Source organism: Diadema antillarum, unplaced genomic scaffold, assembly GCF_040938485.1.
Source record: "Diadema antillarum isolate AM-2024a unplaced genomic scaffold, OU_Dant_1.0 scf00000063, whole genome shotgun sequence".
NCBI lineage: Eukaryota > Metazoa > Echinodermata > Echinoidea > Diadematoida > Diadematidae > Diadema > Diadema antillarum.
Window position 1 is genome coordinate 654,347 of NW_027270952.1, and position 15,150 is coordinate 669,496.

A 15,150-nucleotide genomic window follows, 5' to 3' on the forward strand; every position below is an offset into this window, starting at 1 on the left:
CTGGGGTGTTAGTCTAAACATGTTGCTCAAGATGTTTACAGAAGACAGTGGATAGCTCTCATTCCTGTCAAGTGATTCTGATTCTGATACTCTACTCCGGCATTTAGAAGCAACTACACCTGATCTTTCTGTAGTGAGACCACTAGGTTCTGTGCTTGTGAGCTCCAAAACCCAGCTCTTTGGATTGTGAGTCTTTTCTTTGCAATCTTTGTGAAGTTTGAAGTGCAAAGACAGGTTTGCCCTCAAACATTGAAAGAAATGTATTAAAATTTGAATGAAGATATTACTCTGTGATTTGGTGTATTCTATATCCTTTCTCAGTTCTTTTTTTTTTTTTCCTTTGCTGTAATCCCCCACTTACCTGTTTGACTCCCTACCTTTGACTTCTTACCTATTCCTTTTGTTTTCATTGTTCTGTGTCCCCTAATCCTCTTCAGGCTGTACTTGTTGTGTGTGTCCCTACATGTTTGTCAATGTGCCTCTGACAAAGATTCTACTAGGAGCAAAAGCCCAGGCTCCTTTTGACTTCATTTTTTTCTTTTGATTGATTTTGTGAGACAGCTGTACTGTGTGATGTGTGCCAGAAGAGTGTTTGAGCAGACGTGATGTGGCTTGGTGATGCTTGAGTAAGTATAGATACATATTATGTGATGTGTTGTGATTGTTGATTCATGATTGTGTTTATTTGAGCCAAACTTCAATGGTACATGTAGTGCCTCTGAGTCCCATTTAAAAAAAATTGTTATCAGTGACAACTACATTTGTACCACATTTCTATAGCAAATAACTGCTCTCAGCCAGTCAGATGCAAGGATTTAAGTCGCTTAAAACAACTATCACAACATACTTGTCACAGATAACAAGTTTTATGAAACAGGCCCTGGTATTCAAAATACAGTTGTATGTCTTTGTAGCAGACCACTCTTGGAAAAAACAAACAAACAAGCAAATTAAACTAAAACTACACAAAGTTGTAGGATTTCATCTTCATCCTATGCATGATAATAATTCTTTATTTCTCATTTGCACTTTAATGATCTTCATCCGTATATCAAATTCTCATGAAACGATAGATACTGTATTGCTATATCTGTTCAATTGAGAGCTACTGCATTTTTTTGAGGGGAAATGAGAAAAGCTCACAACACAATGTGATGCCTTACACATGTTCAGCCACTTTTATATGGTCAGTCTTCTCTAATGCTGGTGAAAATCACTAAGTTCATGAACATACATGTAGTTTTACCTGTAAGGGGGAACCCAGGCTCAGAGCTGGCGATGTTGCATGGACCCACACTAAAAATGCATCTGCCATGTTTTGCATGTCTAAGTAATCCAATAAACTCATACGGTGAGTTGTTCAAAACAGTAAAAATAATATCAACCTCAATTCGTTTCCTGATTCAACCACTGTTCCTGGCTGGTGCCTCATTATCACATACGAATCCTCTGAAGACAAAGTATGCCTGCTAGCTAGTGTGTGATCTATTTTTATTAGCAGTCAACTCCACATACAGTAAAAGTGGAAATTTTCATGCATTTTACTCAACCAGAAGATGGCCCGAAAATAAAAGCCTATGTGAATATCATTGCATACCATGCATGTTCCAGTAGTTAATGTCCTGATACCACGGAAGAAAAACATGCCAAATTCATCCTGCCCAGCCAAACGTGAAAAATCACTTGCTTGATATCCACTTTTACAGTACATGTAGTAAGCTTTCATGATAATGGCTGTGATCATCAAGCTACACAACAGCGCCCTCTTGAGTCCCAGGTCTGTTAAACCCGATGTAAAGCAGTTTCAAACTTTCACTTTCTGTTCTAAGTTTTCTTGAGTAAAAAGGCCCTAGTTTTGTCGGAAATCCAACGTTTGAATCCATCCCTTCTCTATTCATCCCGTGTGAATCCATCCCTTCTCCATTCATCCCGTTTGAATCCATCCCTTCGCCATTCATCCTGTTTGAATCCATCCCTTCTCCATTCATCCCGTTTGAATCCATCCCTTCTCCATTCATTCCGTTTGAATCCATCCCTTCTCCATTCATCCTGTTTGAATCCATCCCTTCTCCATTCATTCCCTGTGAATCCATCCCTTCGCCATTCATCCTGTTTGAATCCATCCCTTCTCCATTCATTCCGTTTGAATCCATCCCTTCTCCATTCATCCCGTTTGAATCCATCCCTTCGCCATTCATCCCGTTTGAATCCATCCCTTCTCCATTCATCCTGTTTGAATCCATCCCTTCTCCATTCATTCCCTGTGAATCCATCCCTTCTCCATTCATCCCGTTTGAATCCATCCCTTTTCCATTCATCCCATTTGAATCCATCCCTTCTCCATTCATCCTGTTTGAATCCATCCCTTCTCCATTCATTCCCTGTGAATCCATCCCTTCTCCATTCATCCCGTTTGAATCCATCCCTTCTCCATTCATCCAGTTTGAATCCATCCCTTCTCCATTCATCCCGTTTGAATCCATCCCTTCGCCATTCATCCTGTTTGAATCCATCCCTTCTCCATTCATTCCCTGTGAATCCATCCCTTCGCCATTCATCCCATGATGCCGAATCACATTCTAAGTGTCAGTCCTCACTCAATCCAGTTCTTCAATAAGCTTCTGTGATGAGTTCTCTTTCACTTTGGGCAGATTTTTCTCTACCAGTGTCTTGACCTGAGAGTGCCTGATTAGATCCAATTCCATAGACCCTGGAACAAAGTCAATACAAAAACATGATTTCTTGTACATTTACATTGGGGAGGATGTTGTGGGAACAGATACAAACAAACACATTACAATGCAAAATATACACATACAATGTATTTTGTTTTGTATATCATAGAGAAAGATGATCAGATACTCCAATCCAGAGTAGCTCTCAAACTAAAGATTCTCCTGTCTGGACCTATAGCAAAGCTTGGATCATACAAATATGCTATACAAGTTATAACATGTATGCATGTAACACACATCACTATATGGCCTTCAGGGCCCTCAAGTGGGCCATGGAAGCTCCAGGTTTACAGATGCTCTCTGGTGCCCTCTCGTCCTTACTTTTGAATATACCAGCATAAAAAATTAAAGTTGGCTAGAAGAAAGCTTAATATTTAGCAGAAGAAAATATATCTTTAAATCTTAGTGACATTTTGGTACCTATTCACATATTTTCATTACTATAAAGTATCATCTCATTGACATCATAACCACTACCACCACCATCAGCATCATGATCATCACCATCATCGTAAACCCCATTACCACTATCATCATCATCATCACCATTATCATCACCATCACTTTCATCACCACCACCATCATCACCATCATCATCATTACCATCATCACCATTATCAACATCACCATCACTTTCATCACCATCATCACCATCATCACCACCACCATTATCATCACCACCACCATCATCATCACCATCATCATCACCATCATCATCACCATTATCATCAACATCACCATTACTTTCATCACCATCATCACCACCGCCATTCTTATCATCAACACTCTCTTACTGTGGAGTAGTTTGACATCAGCTGCCCTGTCCTTCAAGACACCAGGGTTTTCTCTTGTCCATGCTAGATAAAAGAGGACCTTCTTCTTGGCCTGAAATACTGCTGACTTTGACTTGCTGATGCTTTGCTGTTTGGACTCAGGATCTGCAAATATGAAAGAAGAATTGCAGTCAGACAAATAAACATCATAATGACGAAAAAGCATGCTGCTTTCTTGTTAGCACGTTTGCTCTTTTTATAACTTTCTAATAGAGCACTCGGGGCTTATTTTTTGACACTTCACAGTTAGTCTTCTATTAGTGTTACAAAAGAGAAAAAAAAGAAAATGGGAAAAGCAAAGGAAGAATATAGGGCATGGGGAGGAGTGGAAAGAGAAGAAGAAAGAGCCAGGGGAAGAAAAAAAAATAGGCAAAAAATAATGAAAACAAACTAACGGTCTATATACCTTGTGTATGATATGATTTCATAGTCACTTCCACTCTAGAATTTGTGCGTTCTTTAAGTCTGTGATCATCTTTTTGGTGTTCTGCATACGCATAGGCACCACAGGCTGAAATATTCTGAACATTCATCTCTATGGAATCAGCGACATGGTGAAACATTAGCTTACATTTCAACTGATTGACTTTTTGCGATACAATGACGTAAATAAGCACTGAATTCATCAGTGTTTTAGTAGTAGCCATGACAAAAGCAATCATGGGCATACGTACTCAAATGTGATTCAAACCTACGACCGCCTGAGCTTGGGACAGTCGTCATCTACACTTTATCATTGAGCTTCCACCGGATAGGAACTGCTGGTTCTAATCCTTATAGCATGCACTGGGCACTGCATAATTCAAATTTATGAAATTCTTACGTCAAGATGCATAATGCAGATGACAGACACATTGCCCTACATCAGGAGGTTGTGTATTCAAATCCTGCTCGAGTACATATGCCCATGATTTCTTTATCATGATAACTATCAAATTACTGATCAATTCAGTGCTTACTTACATCAATGTCAGGCAATTTGTCAATAAGTTGCAATAGAAAAAATCTCGATGGAAGAATTTTATGACTTTGAATACAGCTGTACTTACATTTCTTGTAGATTGCTCTGCTCCGTTTCAGAAGTTCATGCAGGTCAGAGAGGGCAGCCTCCACATAGACAGCAGGAGAGGAGCGACTCTTCCCCAGCAGGATGTGCACAACATCCTTCACCACGGCAACGAGCCGCATCCTCTCACTTGGTAGACTCTTGAGCTGAGGAAAGAGAGAGAAAGAGAGGGTTTCATATTGGAGTCTTTGACCCTGCTCTCATAATTTTCCTCAGGGCAGTACAAGAACAAAGAATAGTAAACACTCGTTCATCCAGAGATCAAATGATATGACTTGAAAGTTGCCAATTGGAGTCATATTGTAATCACCAGGATTCAATTATCCTGATCTCTTGCTCATAACCTGGGGTACTTTACAGGTGCACATGTCTTGCCTATTAAAACTTCCGAGGCGTTATGTGTATCAAAGCCCATTTGAATCGCTTGAAACTTTGCAAGCAATTTGCTCCACAATCATTTGCTGACTAACCAACTGGCCACATGCTAACTTCAAATCCCCTTCAAAATTCAGTTGATAATGACATTGCAGAAGTAATATTTCCCGATCACATAAAGAAAACAGTGACAATAGGCTTGATTAGAGACTAGTCAGCTCACCTGCGTAATTGTGTGGATTGCACTCTCAATGGCATCTTCTGTGCAGGAAAAGCTAGCCTTAGCACTGATGACAGAACAGATCTCTAGAAAGCTCTGTAATATAACACAAAGACAACATGATTATTTGTAGAATTTCACAAAGATAGACATACAATGTAATCGACAATGAAAGGGTACACACTTGTAGTGGTGATAAAACATGGAGAATTATGCTGTGTTGCTGTAACCTAGCAATGCACACTAGAAGCGGAGAAAAGGTTGTAGTAAACAAATTGTTGACCAAAAATAATTGTGTGGACATTTTGTGTGTAATTGTCAAATCGTTGGTTCATGACATCATCAATTAAACTACAGCTGTAGTTTACAAGTCCATACTGTCATGACCAATACCATATTTCAGTGAAAAAAATGGAAACTTTCAATTTTGTCAGCCTAAAAATTTAAAATAGGAATTTTTTAATAGAAAAACTTTCCCAATGATTTCAAATGATTTTACTCCTTTCATTCAGGCCAACTGGAGTTGAACTCTAAGAAAGAATTGTCTATGCTTCTCCACAGATGTGGACTGCAATCGTACAATACTTTTTTCCTCACCTGTATTGCATGCAAGGGAATCTCCATGTGTGAGCCGTTGTACAGCACTGCAACAAATGCATAGCAATATCTGATGGGAAGACATGGGGTCAAAGAAAGTAATAGGTAGTTGATTTTGACAGTGACTAGAGAATGCAGATGGAGTCTACTGCTCATTGACATCTCTCAACAATTGATAATTGCAAACCTTGTCTGACATTTTGTGGCCACAAAGATTGTGCTTTCAGCATATTATCCTAACCATCCTGCATCACAGACTTACCAAATTATCCTATTGATAACTAAATAAAGATTTGAATTACCTGTACCATGCAATGTTTACAAATCCTGAGGGATGAACAGAGTTCAGATCTACCAGGTTTTTTTTATTTATCTGAGAATATTATGCCCAGTTTTTCACAAACTTTGCCAAATTGAAGTTTAGACAGAATAACCAGAGTCAATTTTCCTAAGACTCTGGCAGCATTCTGGAATTTAAGTTCCTTTGTTTTCAACTTCTGTTTTCAGTTGATTCATGCTCTATATATGCTATAGTGGATTTAATCAGGAAGCACATACTACTCAAATTTCTGCCATATACTCACCGTAACCAGTATTAGCAATAAAATGATTGTTTGCTCTTTTAACCCCTTTAGGACGGGCTGATTTTGCAACAACACACATTTCCCATAGCCCTTGTCCGAGTATACTAGGGACTCGTCCTCACTGGGTTAACTGCAGGACGATTATTCACATGGAAATAAACATGTCAGCACCTCATTGAAAAGGATACAGGATATTGACGAGGTTGAATGCCACCAGAGGAGAGGGCCGCGTCTTGATCAACTCAGAAAGGCTGGGGATGGAGTCTAACGTTTTTGGTGGCTGGCCAACTGGAACTTTGGGCCTTTTCTCTGCTTCTGATGCGCTTCTCAACTCACTTATTAGCTCACGATCCTGTTTGATTTGTCAGAGAAAATAATGAAATACACAAAATACCAAAGATATCAAACATACAAGTAAAAAGCACAAAATATGTAATCACTGGATGTCCAGGTTGAATTACGTACATACACTATAATACTATTCTATACCTTATTATTCATGCTGTACTGTTTACTCTTATCTCTGTAATCTGGTTTGATATTGTATAAATACACTACGGATATGACTAGATATATAATTGATATTCATAATAGCTTTAAATGTGTCAGGACTGTTACGATTGTTGTTACAATTTTTCCCTAGTCCAAATTTAATTTTGACCAAGGAAAATCAGCCTCACATGAGAAGTGAGCCAACAAAGCCTGGACATTATCAGCAATATGTCTTTGCTAAATCTAGAGTAAATTTACCAGGGGTGGATCAAGGCATTCCGCTAAGGAGAGGCGCCTTTACGAAATTAAAGGGGGGTGCACGCCACCCCTCCCCCTTTTTTTTCTTTTTATTTCTTTTGTTTTAACCAAAAAAGAAAAAAAAAAAAAGAGGGATCACAAGCCCTGTGCGCCCCACTCTGGATTCCCCACTGATTTTACAGAATCAGAATAGTGAATATTCCATTGATTTCTTCAATGGAGGTTCACTCACATGATTGGTCCACCAGGGATCCCACTCTTCCAACATGGCTCCTATCCCTCCACCTCGGAGGACCTCGTCAAATTCTCTCCGCTCCTCTGGGGTCAGCTTGTCCCACACCTTCTCTGGTTCCTTGTCTGAAAACATGAGGGAGAGCGTCAGTTAACTTTCTGTAAGCCCTCTTGTCTGTAATAATCATATTATATGTATGCTATGTTGGTGATAAAGAGAGGCCGTTCAGCACATTCTAGGCTTCTAATCCGCTTGAATATACCGGTATTCATTTCCAGAGTAAAATCTTTGTCTACTATAATTAACACTCTACTGCTTGTACATCAATTTTATATGAGCACTCACTTTGAGTCAACATTTGTTCCATGATTCTCAGAGGTTTGGGGTGTGTTGATTGGTTTGTTTATTTTTAAGCTCCTAACTAGAAATTAATTTTTGCTAATAGACATAACAAAGAAAAAAGTAAGCTACTGACACACAATAATTATTGACAGATATGCATATTATGAAAGTCAAGCTACATATTCAATGCAAGCATTTTGGGGAATAAGTTACAAAGATGATGGAATACAGGTAAAGGGAAAACCTGGGGTTGGGCTACTGATGGCATACCGTAATGTCAAAGAATGGCAGTACATTGTTATTACCAAGGTCAAGTCCAGCTAGCCTTCTCTCTAGGCTTTCCACCTGTCCATTCTGCACCTCCTCATCTTCATCATCACTGTCAACTGTGGGTTCCTCCATCTCAAGTCGCCTCAGCATCTCCAAGACTCGCTCCTTGTCTTTGTGGCTGATGGAATACAAAGCAAATCCCAAATCTGAAGTACAGTCCAGCTTGCTGAAGTCAATCTCCCACAAGTCGAAACGATGGCCTAAGTCACAGATCTTTTCAAGCCCTCTTCTCTCTGTGCTCTATCAATTTTAATCCCTCAGAAGTCAAATTTTCTCTAGGTCGGAGCTATTGCTTCAGTCCAAATACATTTGATGTAAGCAAAGTTGACTGTATTGATGCCCAAAAAGTTCAGATTAACTTTCGAATGATGTAAAATCAAACACACAAAATGGAAGAGGTTGTCTTTTGAATTGGATGTGATTGGATTTGTAAAAAACAGAGAAACTTCATGTAACTGGGTTAGAGACTAGATGAGGTGATGATGTCATCACCTTATAACCCTCCCATTCGTTTGTACACAGAAAAAAAAAAATCATGTATGCTTTTGGTCAATAACACAGCAACATTAATTCCTGATTTTCTCTAAACAGGAGCTACAATATCAAAGTTATTACAACATTTCTGTAATTTGATGAAAAGGATACAAATTATTCTCCTTAAATGAATTCAGTACAGGTTAATATTGAGATGAGAAATATTGATTTTATAGGCAACAGTAAACGTTTAGTGAACATTAGCTTACCATGAGTTTGTTTGCAAAATGACTTAAAGATAATAAAAAGTTTTGGTACCTCTAAAGTTTCCTTGAATTTCCTTGTCTTAGTTTGTGTTTCAGGTTAAAGTACCTTTCATATAACTAACACAGTGAGACTTACTCGCCCCAAAGTGCTCTCATGTCTTAGTAATCATGCAATTAATTGCGACCAGCAGCCCCATACGCATAGTGACCAGCAGTCCCATACCCATAGCGTAATCGGGCTTCGCATTGTAGCATTCAGGATCATGGCAGATTTAGTATCGCAGGATAAATGTTAACTTAAAATCCCAAAAATTTTTCAATTTGAAGACTTACCAATTAAGGTGAAGTATTGAAAACAGGCTTCAGGCAACGTTTGGTTCTGCCTATAGTCCCTTTCTGTTCGAATTGATGACTGAATGTGACTCGGCCGAGAGGACCTTGGGAGAGTTACAATGTACATACACTGAATACTACAGCCAGTGCATGCGAACACATCACATGCGCACAAATTTCAAAGCCATCAACGGATAAGATGTTTGTGTGCGCATGCGCTGGCCGTAGTAGTCAGTGTATGTAGCTCTCCCAAGGTCCTCTCGACCGAGTCACATTCAGCCATCAATTCGAAAAGAAAGGGACTATCATTCTGTCATAATCCTGAATGCTACAATGCGAAGCCCCATTACGCTATGCGTATGGGGCTGCTGGTCGCAGTTAGCTACATGTATGCGTACAATGGGCTGCACGCTGCTGGTCGCAGTCAGTCGTTTCGTACAATATTTATCGACGCTGTACGGCGACGGCTCTGGTACGAAACCATTATTGCATGATTACTAAGACATGAGAGCACTTTGGGGCGAGTAATTCTCACAGACAACGTACTTTAACGTGAAACACAAACTAAGACAAGGAAATTCAGGGAAACTTTTGAGGTACCAAAACTTTTTATCATCTTTAACTCCATTCTTGTCAATTTGAACTTTATGTAATTAAACCTGCTAATAATAAAGAAAATAGTGAGAAATATGAAATTCTTTCTTCATATCTTCCAGAACATTCCTTGCTATGCTCCAAGTGAGATATCACTGGAAAAGGTTTGAATTTGTTTTACTAGATGATGGACTTAGTTCAAAATTTTTAAAAATGACGCTTAGTCCATTTTGTGATCAAACTCTTCATAAATGTACAATACCTTCCTTTTGTCTCCTTCAAAGCCTGAATGAAGTTTTGTTTGTAGAAGGACTCGGAGCACTCAGAATGCTTCTCACCCTTGTAGCAAGACAGAGAGCAATAGGAGACATTGCAGCGGGGACATGTGTAGGACGCCCTCGCTCTAAGGCATCTGAAATGAAAATGGGATGATGTAAGGTTACATGGACAAAACATTTGCCCATAAGAAAACTGACTAACAGATGATTACATCTGCCTTACTGACCAACCTGTATTACTTAGCCATATGTACAGCTGACTTGCGATAAAGTCAGACCTGCCTTATGAACAAACTGTGTACAACAACAACCTGCCTTCAGCAGCTACATAATAAAAAAGCAATGATAATAATGTTTATGTAAAAAAAAACAGGTTTAAAACCTCTGAAGATACAATGAATTGACATGCCTTTTGCTTTCGCTGTTTTCATCGAGTCAGACACTCACTATTTATGGATTAACCAGTAAAGAAAAGGAGTATGAGAGTGATGGAAACTGATGCAGATAGCACACAATGCTCATTTAATCTTTCACTTGCTATATTAAAGGTACATTTGTATTAGCCCACATTTGTAAACCTGCAGCAATTGGTCTCATAGTTAGCATGGAGTTTGGGTATGACTGCAGTAACACCTGTGCAAAATTTCGTTCCAATTAGTCCATTACTTTCATAAAAATAAATGAAAATGCACCGTATGCATGCGTATAACGCTCGCTAGCTCCGGTCCACGTACGTACTACATGCATGCGATACATGTGTAAGTTACATGTACGTAGCTAGCCCGCGCTCGTCGATTTTGGGTCGGGTTGACCCGGTTTGAAAATTGATTTTAAAATGATGATTTTCTCTCTTTTATCGAATGGTATAGACAAAGAGCAACAGGTGAGTTATGTTACTGTTATAACTTGTACTTGAAGTCATATTGGACCTGTTTTATGCAGTTTTGATTTTCATGGGTTTGCAAATTTGGGCTAATACCTTTAACGGTTAGACATTGCATTCTATACCTGTAACCATCACCTACAAAATTGTACCAAACCTGATAATGGGCAGGTCACTACTAGCAGTCAAAGGGAAAGTATCTATTTAGATTTCACAACCTCACAATTAGTTAAAAGAAAGGTAATCATGTAGAAATGCACACCATGCACATCTACCATTTCCTTCCTTAATTTGTTAATGAAAACTTCTTGTAGCTTTCAGAAATGTCAAGATGGACCATATCTGACGGTTTCATGAAATTTCATAGTCAATTACAGAAGAAAAGTAGCTAATTTTGACTCAAAAGTACGCCGATCGACGGCTGTGTCAGCGTAGCATGATGGATGATCGATTATGTGGAAGAGCGATATAACGATGATAATCGATCGTAGTAGTCTGTGATACAGCCGCTTGTTTGGTGTTTAACCACAATAATTACGTCGGCTCGACAGTAAAATGTGGAAGAAAGTGATCTCGATGCGTCTGTTTTTTTATCGTTTTAGTTAATTTTCTCCTGCGTGTGACTGTATATCTGTCAACATTTTTGCTGACTAAATGATGGACAGATAATATGTGTACAAAATGTCAGTAAAAGATATATGAAAAAATTGGAATTATCCATCGTGAATATTGCACAATAAAATAGATTTTTACTACAAAACAAAAGCAAATACTGGGGTTGCAGTTTTTGTATACATAATTTTAAAAAATGAAATGGGAAAAGTAAATACTATCATAAAGACAATTACTTTCTACTACTGTATAAGTTGAACCTATCAATTAAAAACACATTACTATTTCAATTTCAATATTCTGTTTCTTTTTAGGTAAAATGAGCACTTTATGACAAGTCCACAATATTAACGTTAATACATGATTGTATAACATAACATGCACTTTTTGTAATACTATTCTCATTAATTTATTATTTAAATTAGGCCTATAAATTATGTAGATAACTAGAAACAAATCCCCTTTGAATTCAACTTCCTTCTCATCTTCTTTTCTCTTTCTCTCTCCCTCCTAATACCGTAATAAATAGCCTAACCTTTTTCTTCCACTTTTCCTTCATGTTCAACCTCATTCTATTCCCTTCAACACTATTCAAATGAAGTTATTATTATCAACTTTTGTCATGATAAAATCAATACTTGCCACAATATTTAGAGAAAGGATCGATGTCTAAATCCTGGTATGAATAATCTGTATCAATAATTTGAAAAGTGATAATTATGATAGTGGCAATGAAAACAAAGAACTATCACAATAGCTCGCTTGGACCTTCGACTCAGGTGAGCTAACTAAAAAAATACGAAAAAGAAAATAGGGGCTACACGTATTGCACGAGTCAAGTTCAAGCGGCTAATTAGAGACTACAAGAATCGATTATAATCGTTGACATCGTTCTCAGCGAAATCGGTGCACTGCTTACATCGGAGACTATGTTCGCGACCGACGTACTTTTCGACTCCAATTTCTCATTTTTCTTACCTCTTCGGCTTTCTAATTCCATGAAAACTCTCTCGTATGGTTCAATTTAGCATCTCCAATAGCTGCACAAAATTTTATTGACAAACGGCGAAGCGAACGGTAGGTGTGCATTTCTACATGATTACCAAAAGAAATGGGTTCACAGATTATCGTGTTCCTGGCAGAACAGAATGAACGGATGCAATTCAAGAAATGTATTCATGTTGATGCTTAACGGTAAGATGTCCGCATTTCAGCCTGCGGGCTGCATGGGTTGTTATTCAATAAATACATTTCAATAATAAGAAAGATGTGCCCAGCAGAATGCCATTAGGATGGGACAGGTTATGGGGGGTCACGGGCGCGCGCGCGCGTACTACTGTTGCTGCTTTCCAATAATACTATCGCACTTACACCAAATCAGGCCCATGGGACTGAAGAAGTCGCGTCGCAGTAGTCTCGTTATATTTGAGCATCACTTTCTCACTCTTTCTTATTCCATCATGTATCTTTAACATGATTTCCTTTATCAAATGAAGATAAAATGTAACTTACAGTTTACAGACGCCAATTGACTGCTCGAAAGTGTCGAGTTGACCCAGTAATTGCTCGACAGAGAACGTATTCCTTTCATCAAAGGGGGCTGCCATATTTGAAATGTCGCCCTCAGCGACGGATAACGTACGGGGGATACGGTGTGTGCTGTAAGAGTTCTGTGGGGGATACGTGCTGGATAAAATAGACGGGATTAGCCAGCGCTGCGGACTGACTGTATCCCCCACTGATCTCCATCAGTGGTATCACCGAACTAGCCTAGTTTGCAGGCACAAACCCTTGTTGGTCGTAAAGGACCAGATCTAAACAAAATACGGCAACTAACCGGGTTTTAATTTCTTCCTGGTGTGGACTAACGCAGAGCTACTAGTCGGGACTAACATAACTGAATTTATCACATCCTTTGTCACATTCCTGAAAAGTGAGAAACCATGGCATCAAAGCGACAAAGAACCTCCGAGGAAAATGGATCAAACGACGTGGATAACTTCGTGCCGTTTCCTGGCTTCGGCACTGCCGCTATCCACGCCGGACAGGAGCCCGAGCAGTGGAACTCTCGAGCCGTCGTCCCGCCGATATCCCTCTCGACCACGTTCAAGCAGGATTCGCCAGGAGTTATGCCGGGGGGATACGAGTACAGCCGCGGGGGAAACCCAACACGGACCTGCCTGGAGTCGTGTGTTGCCGCCATCGAGGGAGCCAAACATGCATTAGCCTTCAGCTCTGGCCTCGGTGCTACCATGGGGATCTGTCACCTGATGCAAGCTGGTGACCACCTCATCAGTATGGACGACATCTACGGGGGCACCAACCGCTACTTCCAGAAAATCCTCTCAAAGTTTGGCGTCGAGACCACGTTTGTCGATGCCCGGTACCCTGAGCGGGTAGCAGCAGCTATGCGGCCAAACACGAAGATTGTTTGGCTGGAGACACCGACTAATCCAACCTTGAAGGTGGTGGACATCAAGGCGGTCAGTGACATCGCCCACCGACAGCCGGGAGTTGCTGTGGTAACTGACAACACGTTCAGTTCATCCTACTTCCAAAGGCCTTTGGACCACGGGGCGGACATTGTCCTGTACTCTGCCACCAAATACATGAATGGCCACTCAGATGTCGTCATGGGATTGGATGCCTGCAACGATGAAGACATCTTCAAGAAACTCCATTTCCAGTTGTATGCTGGTGGCAGTGTACCATCACCATTTGACTGTTTCCTGGTCAACCGTGGTCTGAAGACGCTTCACGTCAGAATGAAGCAGCACTACAAGAATGGCCTTGCCGTTGCTAAGGCCCTGGAGAGCAATCCTCGGGTCAGAAAGGTCATATATCCAGGTCTTCCCAGTCATCCACAGTATGAGGTCTTTAAGAGGCAAATGAAGGGCTTTGGAGGCATGGTGACATTCTACCTCAAGGGCGACCTCGAGAACTCCAAGGTCTTCCTCAAGAGCCTTTTAAAAAGTCTTCACATTGGCTGAGAGCCTCGGGGGTTACGAGAGTCTGGCCGAGCTGCCTGGTGTCATGACGCATGCGTCAGTGCCTCCTGAGCAGCGTAAAGAGCTGGGCATCGACAACAGTCTCATCCGACTCTCTGTGGGTTTGGAGGACGTCGAGGATCTCATCCAGGACTTGGAACAGGCTCTCAAGCTTGCGGTCCCCGAATAGGAGATGGATATCAGATCAAAACCACGAGCTGTGAGGATGTGGTCTCGCCTAGAAGATGCCTACAGATGTCATGCTGATTGAGTCTTCTTCTGTTTCATTTTCAACATAGAATTAAAAGGAGTGTAATAAATTTCTATTAGAATAACCCTTGTTTCATAGTACAAATTGTACAAACATGGCTCTTTGTAAAGAAAGAAAACTTGAAATACTTATCTTTAAAGCATTACACATACTGATCTTTAATATATTTAGAATTCTTCTCTCTATCTCCAATTTTGAACACATTATCTTGTTGGTCTTTTCAAGATCTGCATTTCTAATGTATGAGATACAATGTATCTGGTAATCTATGATGATGGGGAGGGGTTATAGACTCTGCATAGAACTGTGAATTCACATGGTACTACACATTTTTTGAGCTTTGATATACCTAGGTGTGAATGATCACATTCAAAATTGTGAAGAATTA

At 39.9% G+C, this 15,150-nt stretch overlaps 1 protein-coding gene and 1 pseudogene across 1 annotated transcript; one reads left to right on the forward strand and one right to left on the reverse strand.

Moving 5' to 3' along the window:
- Positions 1-2,385: 2,385 nt before the first annotated feature.
- LOC139716243 (zinc finger HIT domain-containing protein 2-like) lies at positions 2,386-13,111 on the reverse strand. The gene is made up of 10 exons (XM_071627808.1): positions 13,017-13,111; positions 9,994-10,143; positions 8,040-8,182; positions 7,393-7,517; positions 6,599-6,762; positions 5,827-5,896; positions 5,233-5,325; positions 4,618-4,780; positions 3,530-3,673; positions 2,386-2,710 (listed from the first exon to the last, which is right to left on the reverse strand). The coding sequence occupies exons 1-10, from the start codon at positions 13,109-13,111 to the stop codon at positions 2,598-2,600; spliced, it is 1,260 nt and encodes a 419-aa protein (XP_071483909.1). The 3' UTR covers positions 2,386-2,597.
- A 221-nt stretch (positions 13,112-13,332) lies between these two features.
- On the forward strand, positions 13,333-14,759 carry LOC139716198 (cystathionine gamma-lyase pseudogene; annotated as a pseudogene).
- The last annotated feature ends 391 nt before the right edge of the window (positions 14,760-15,150 follow it).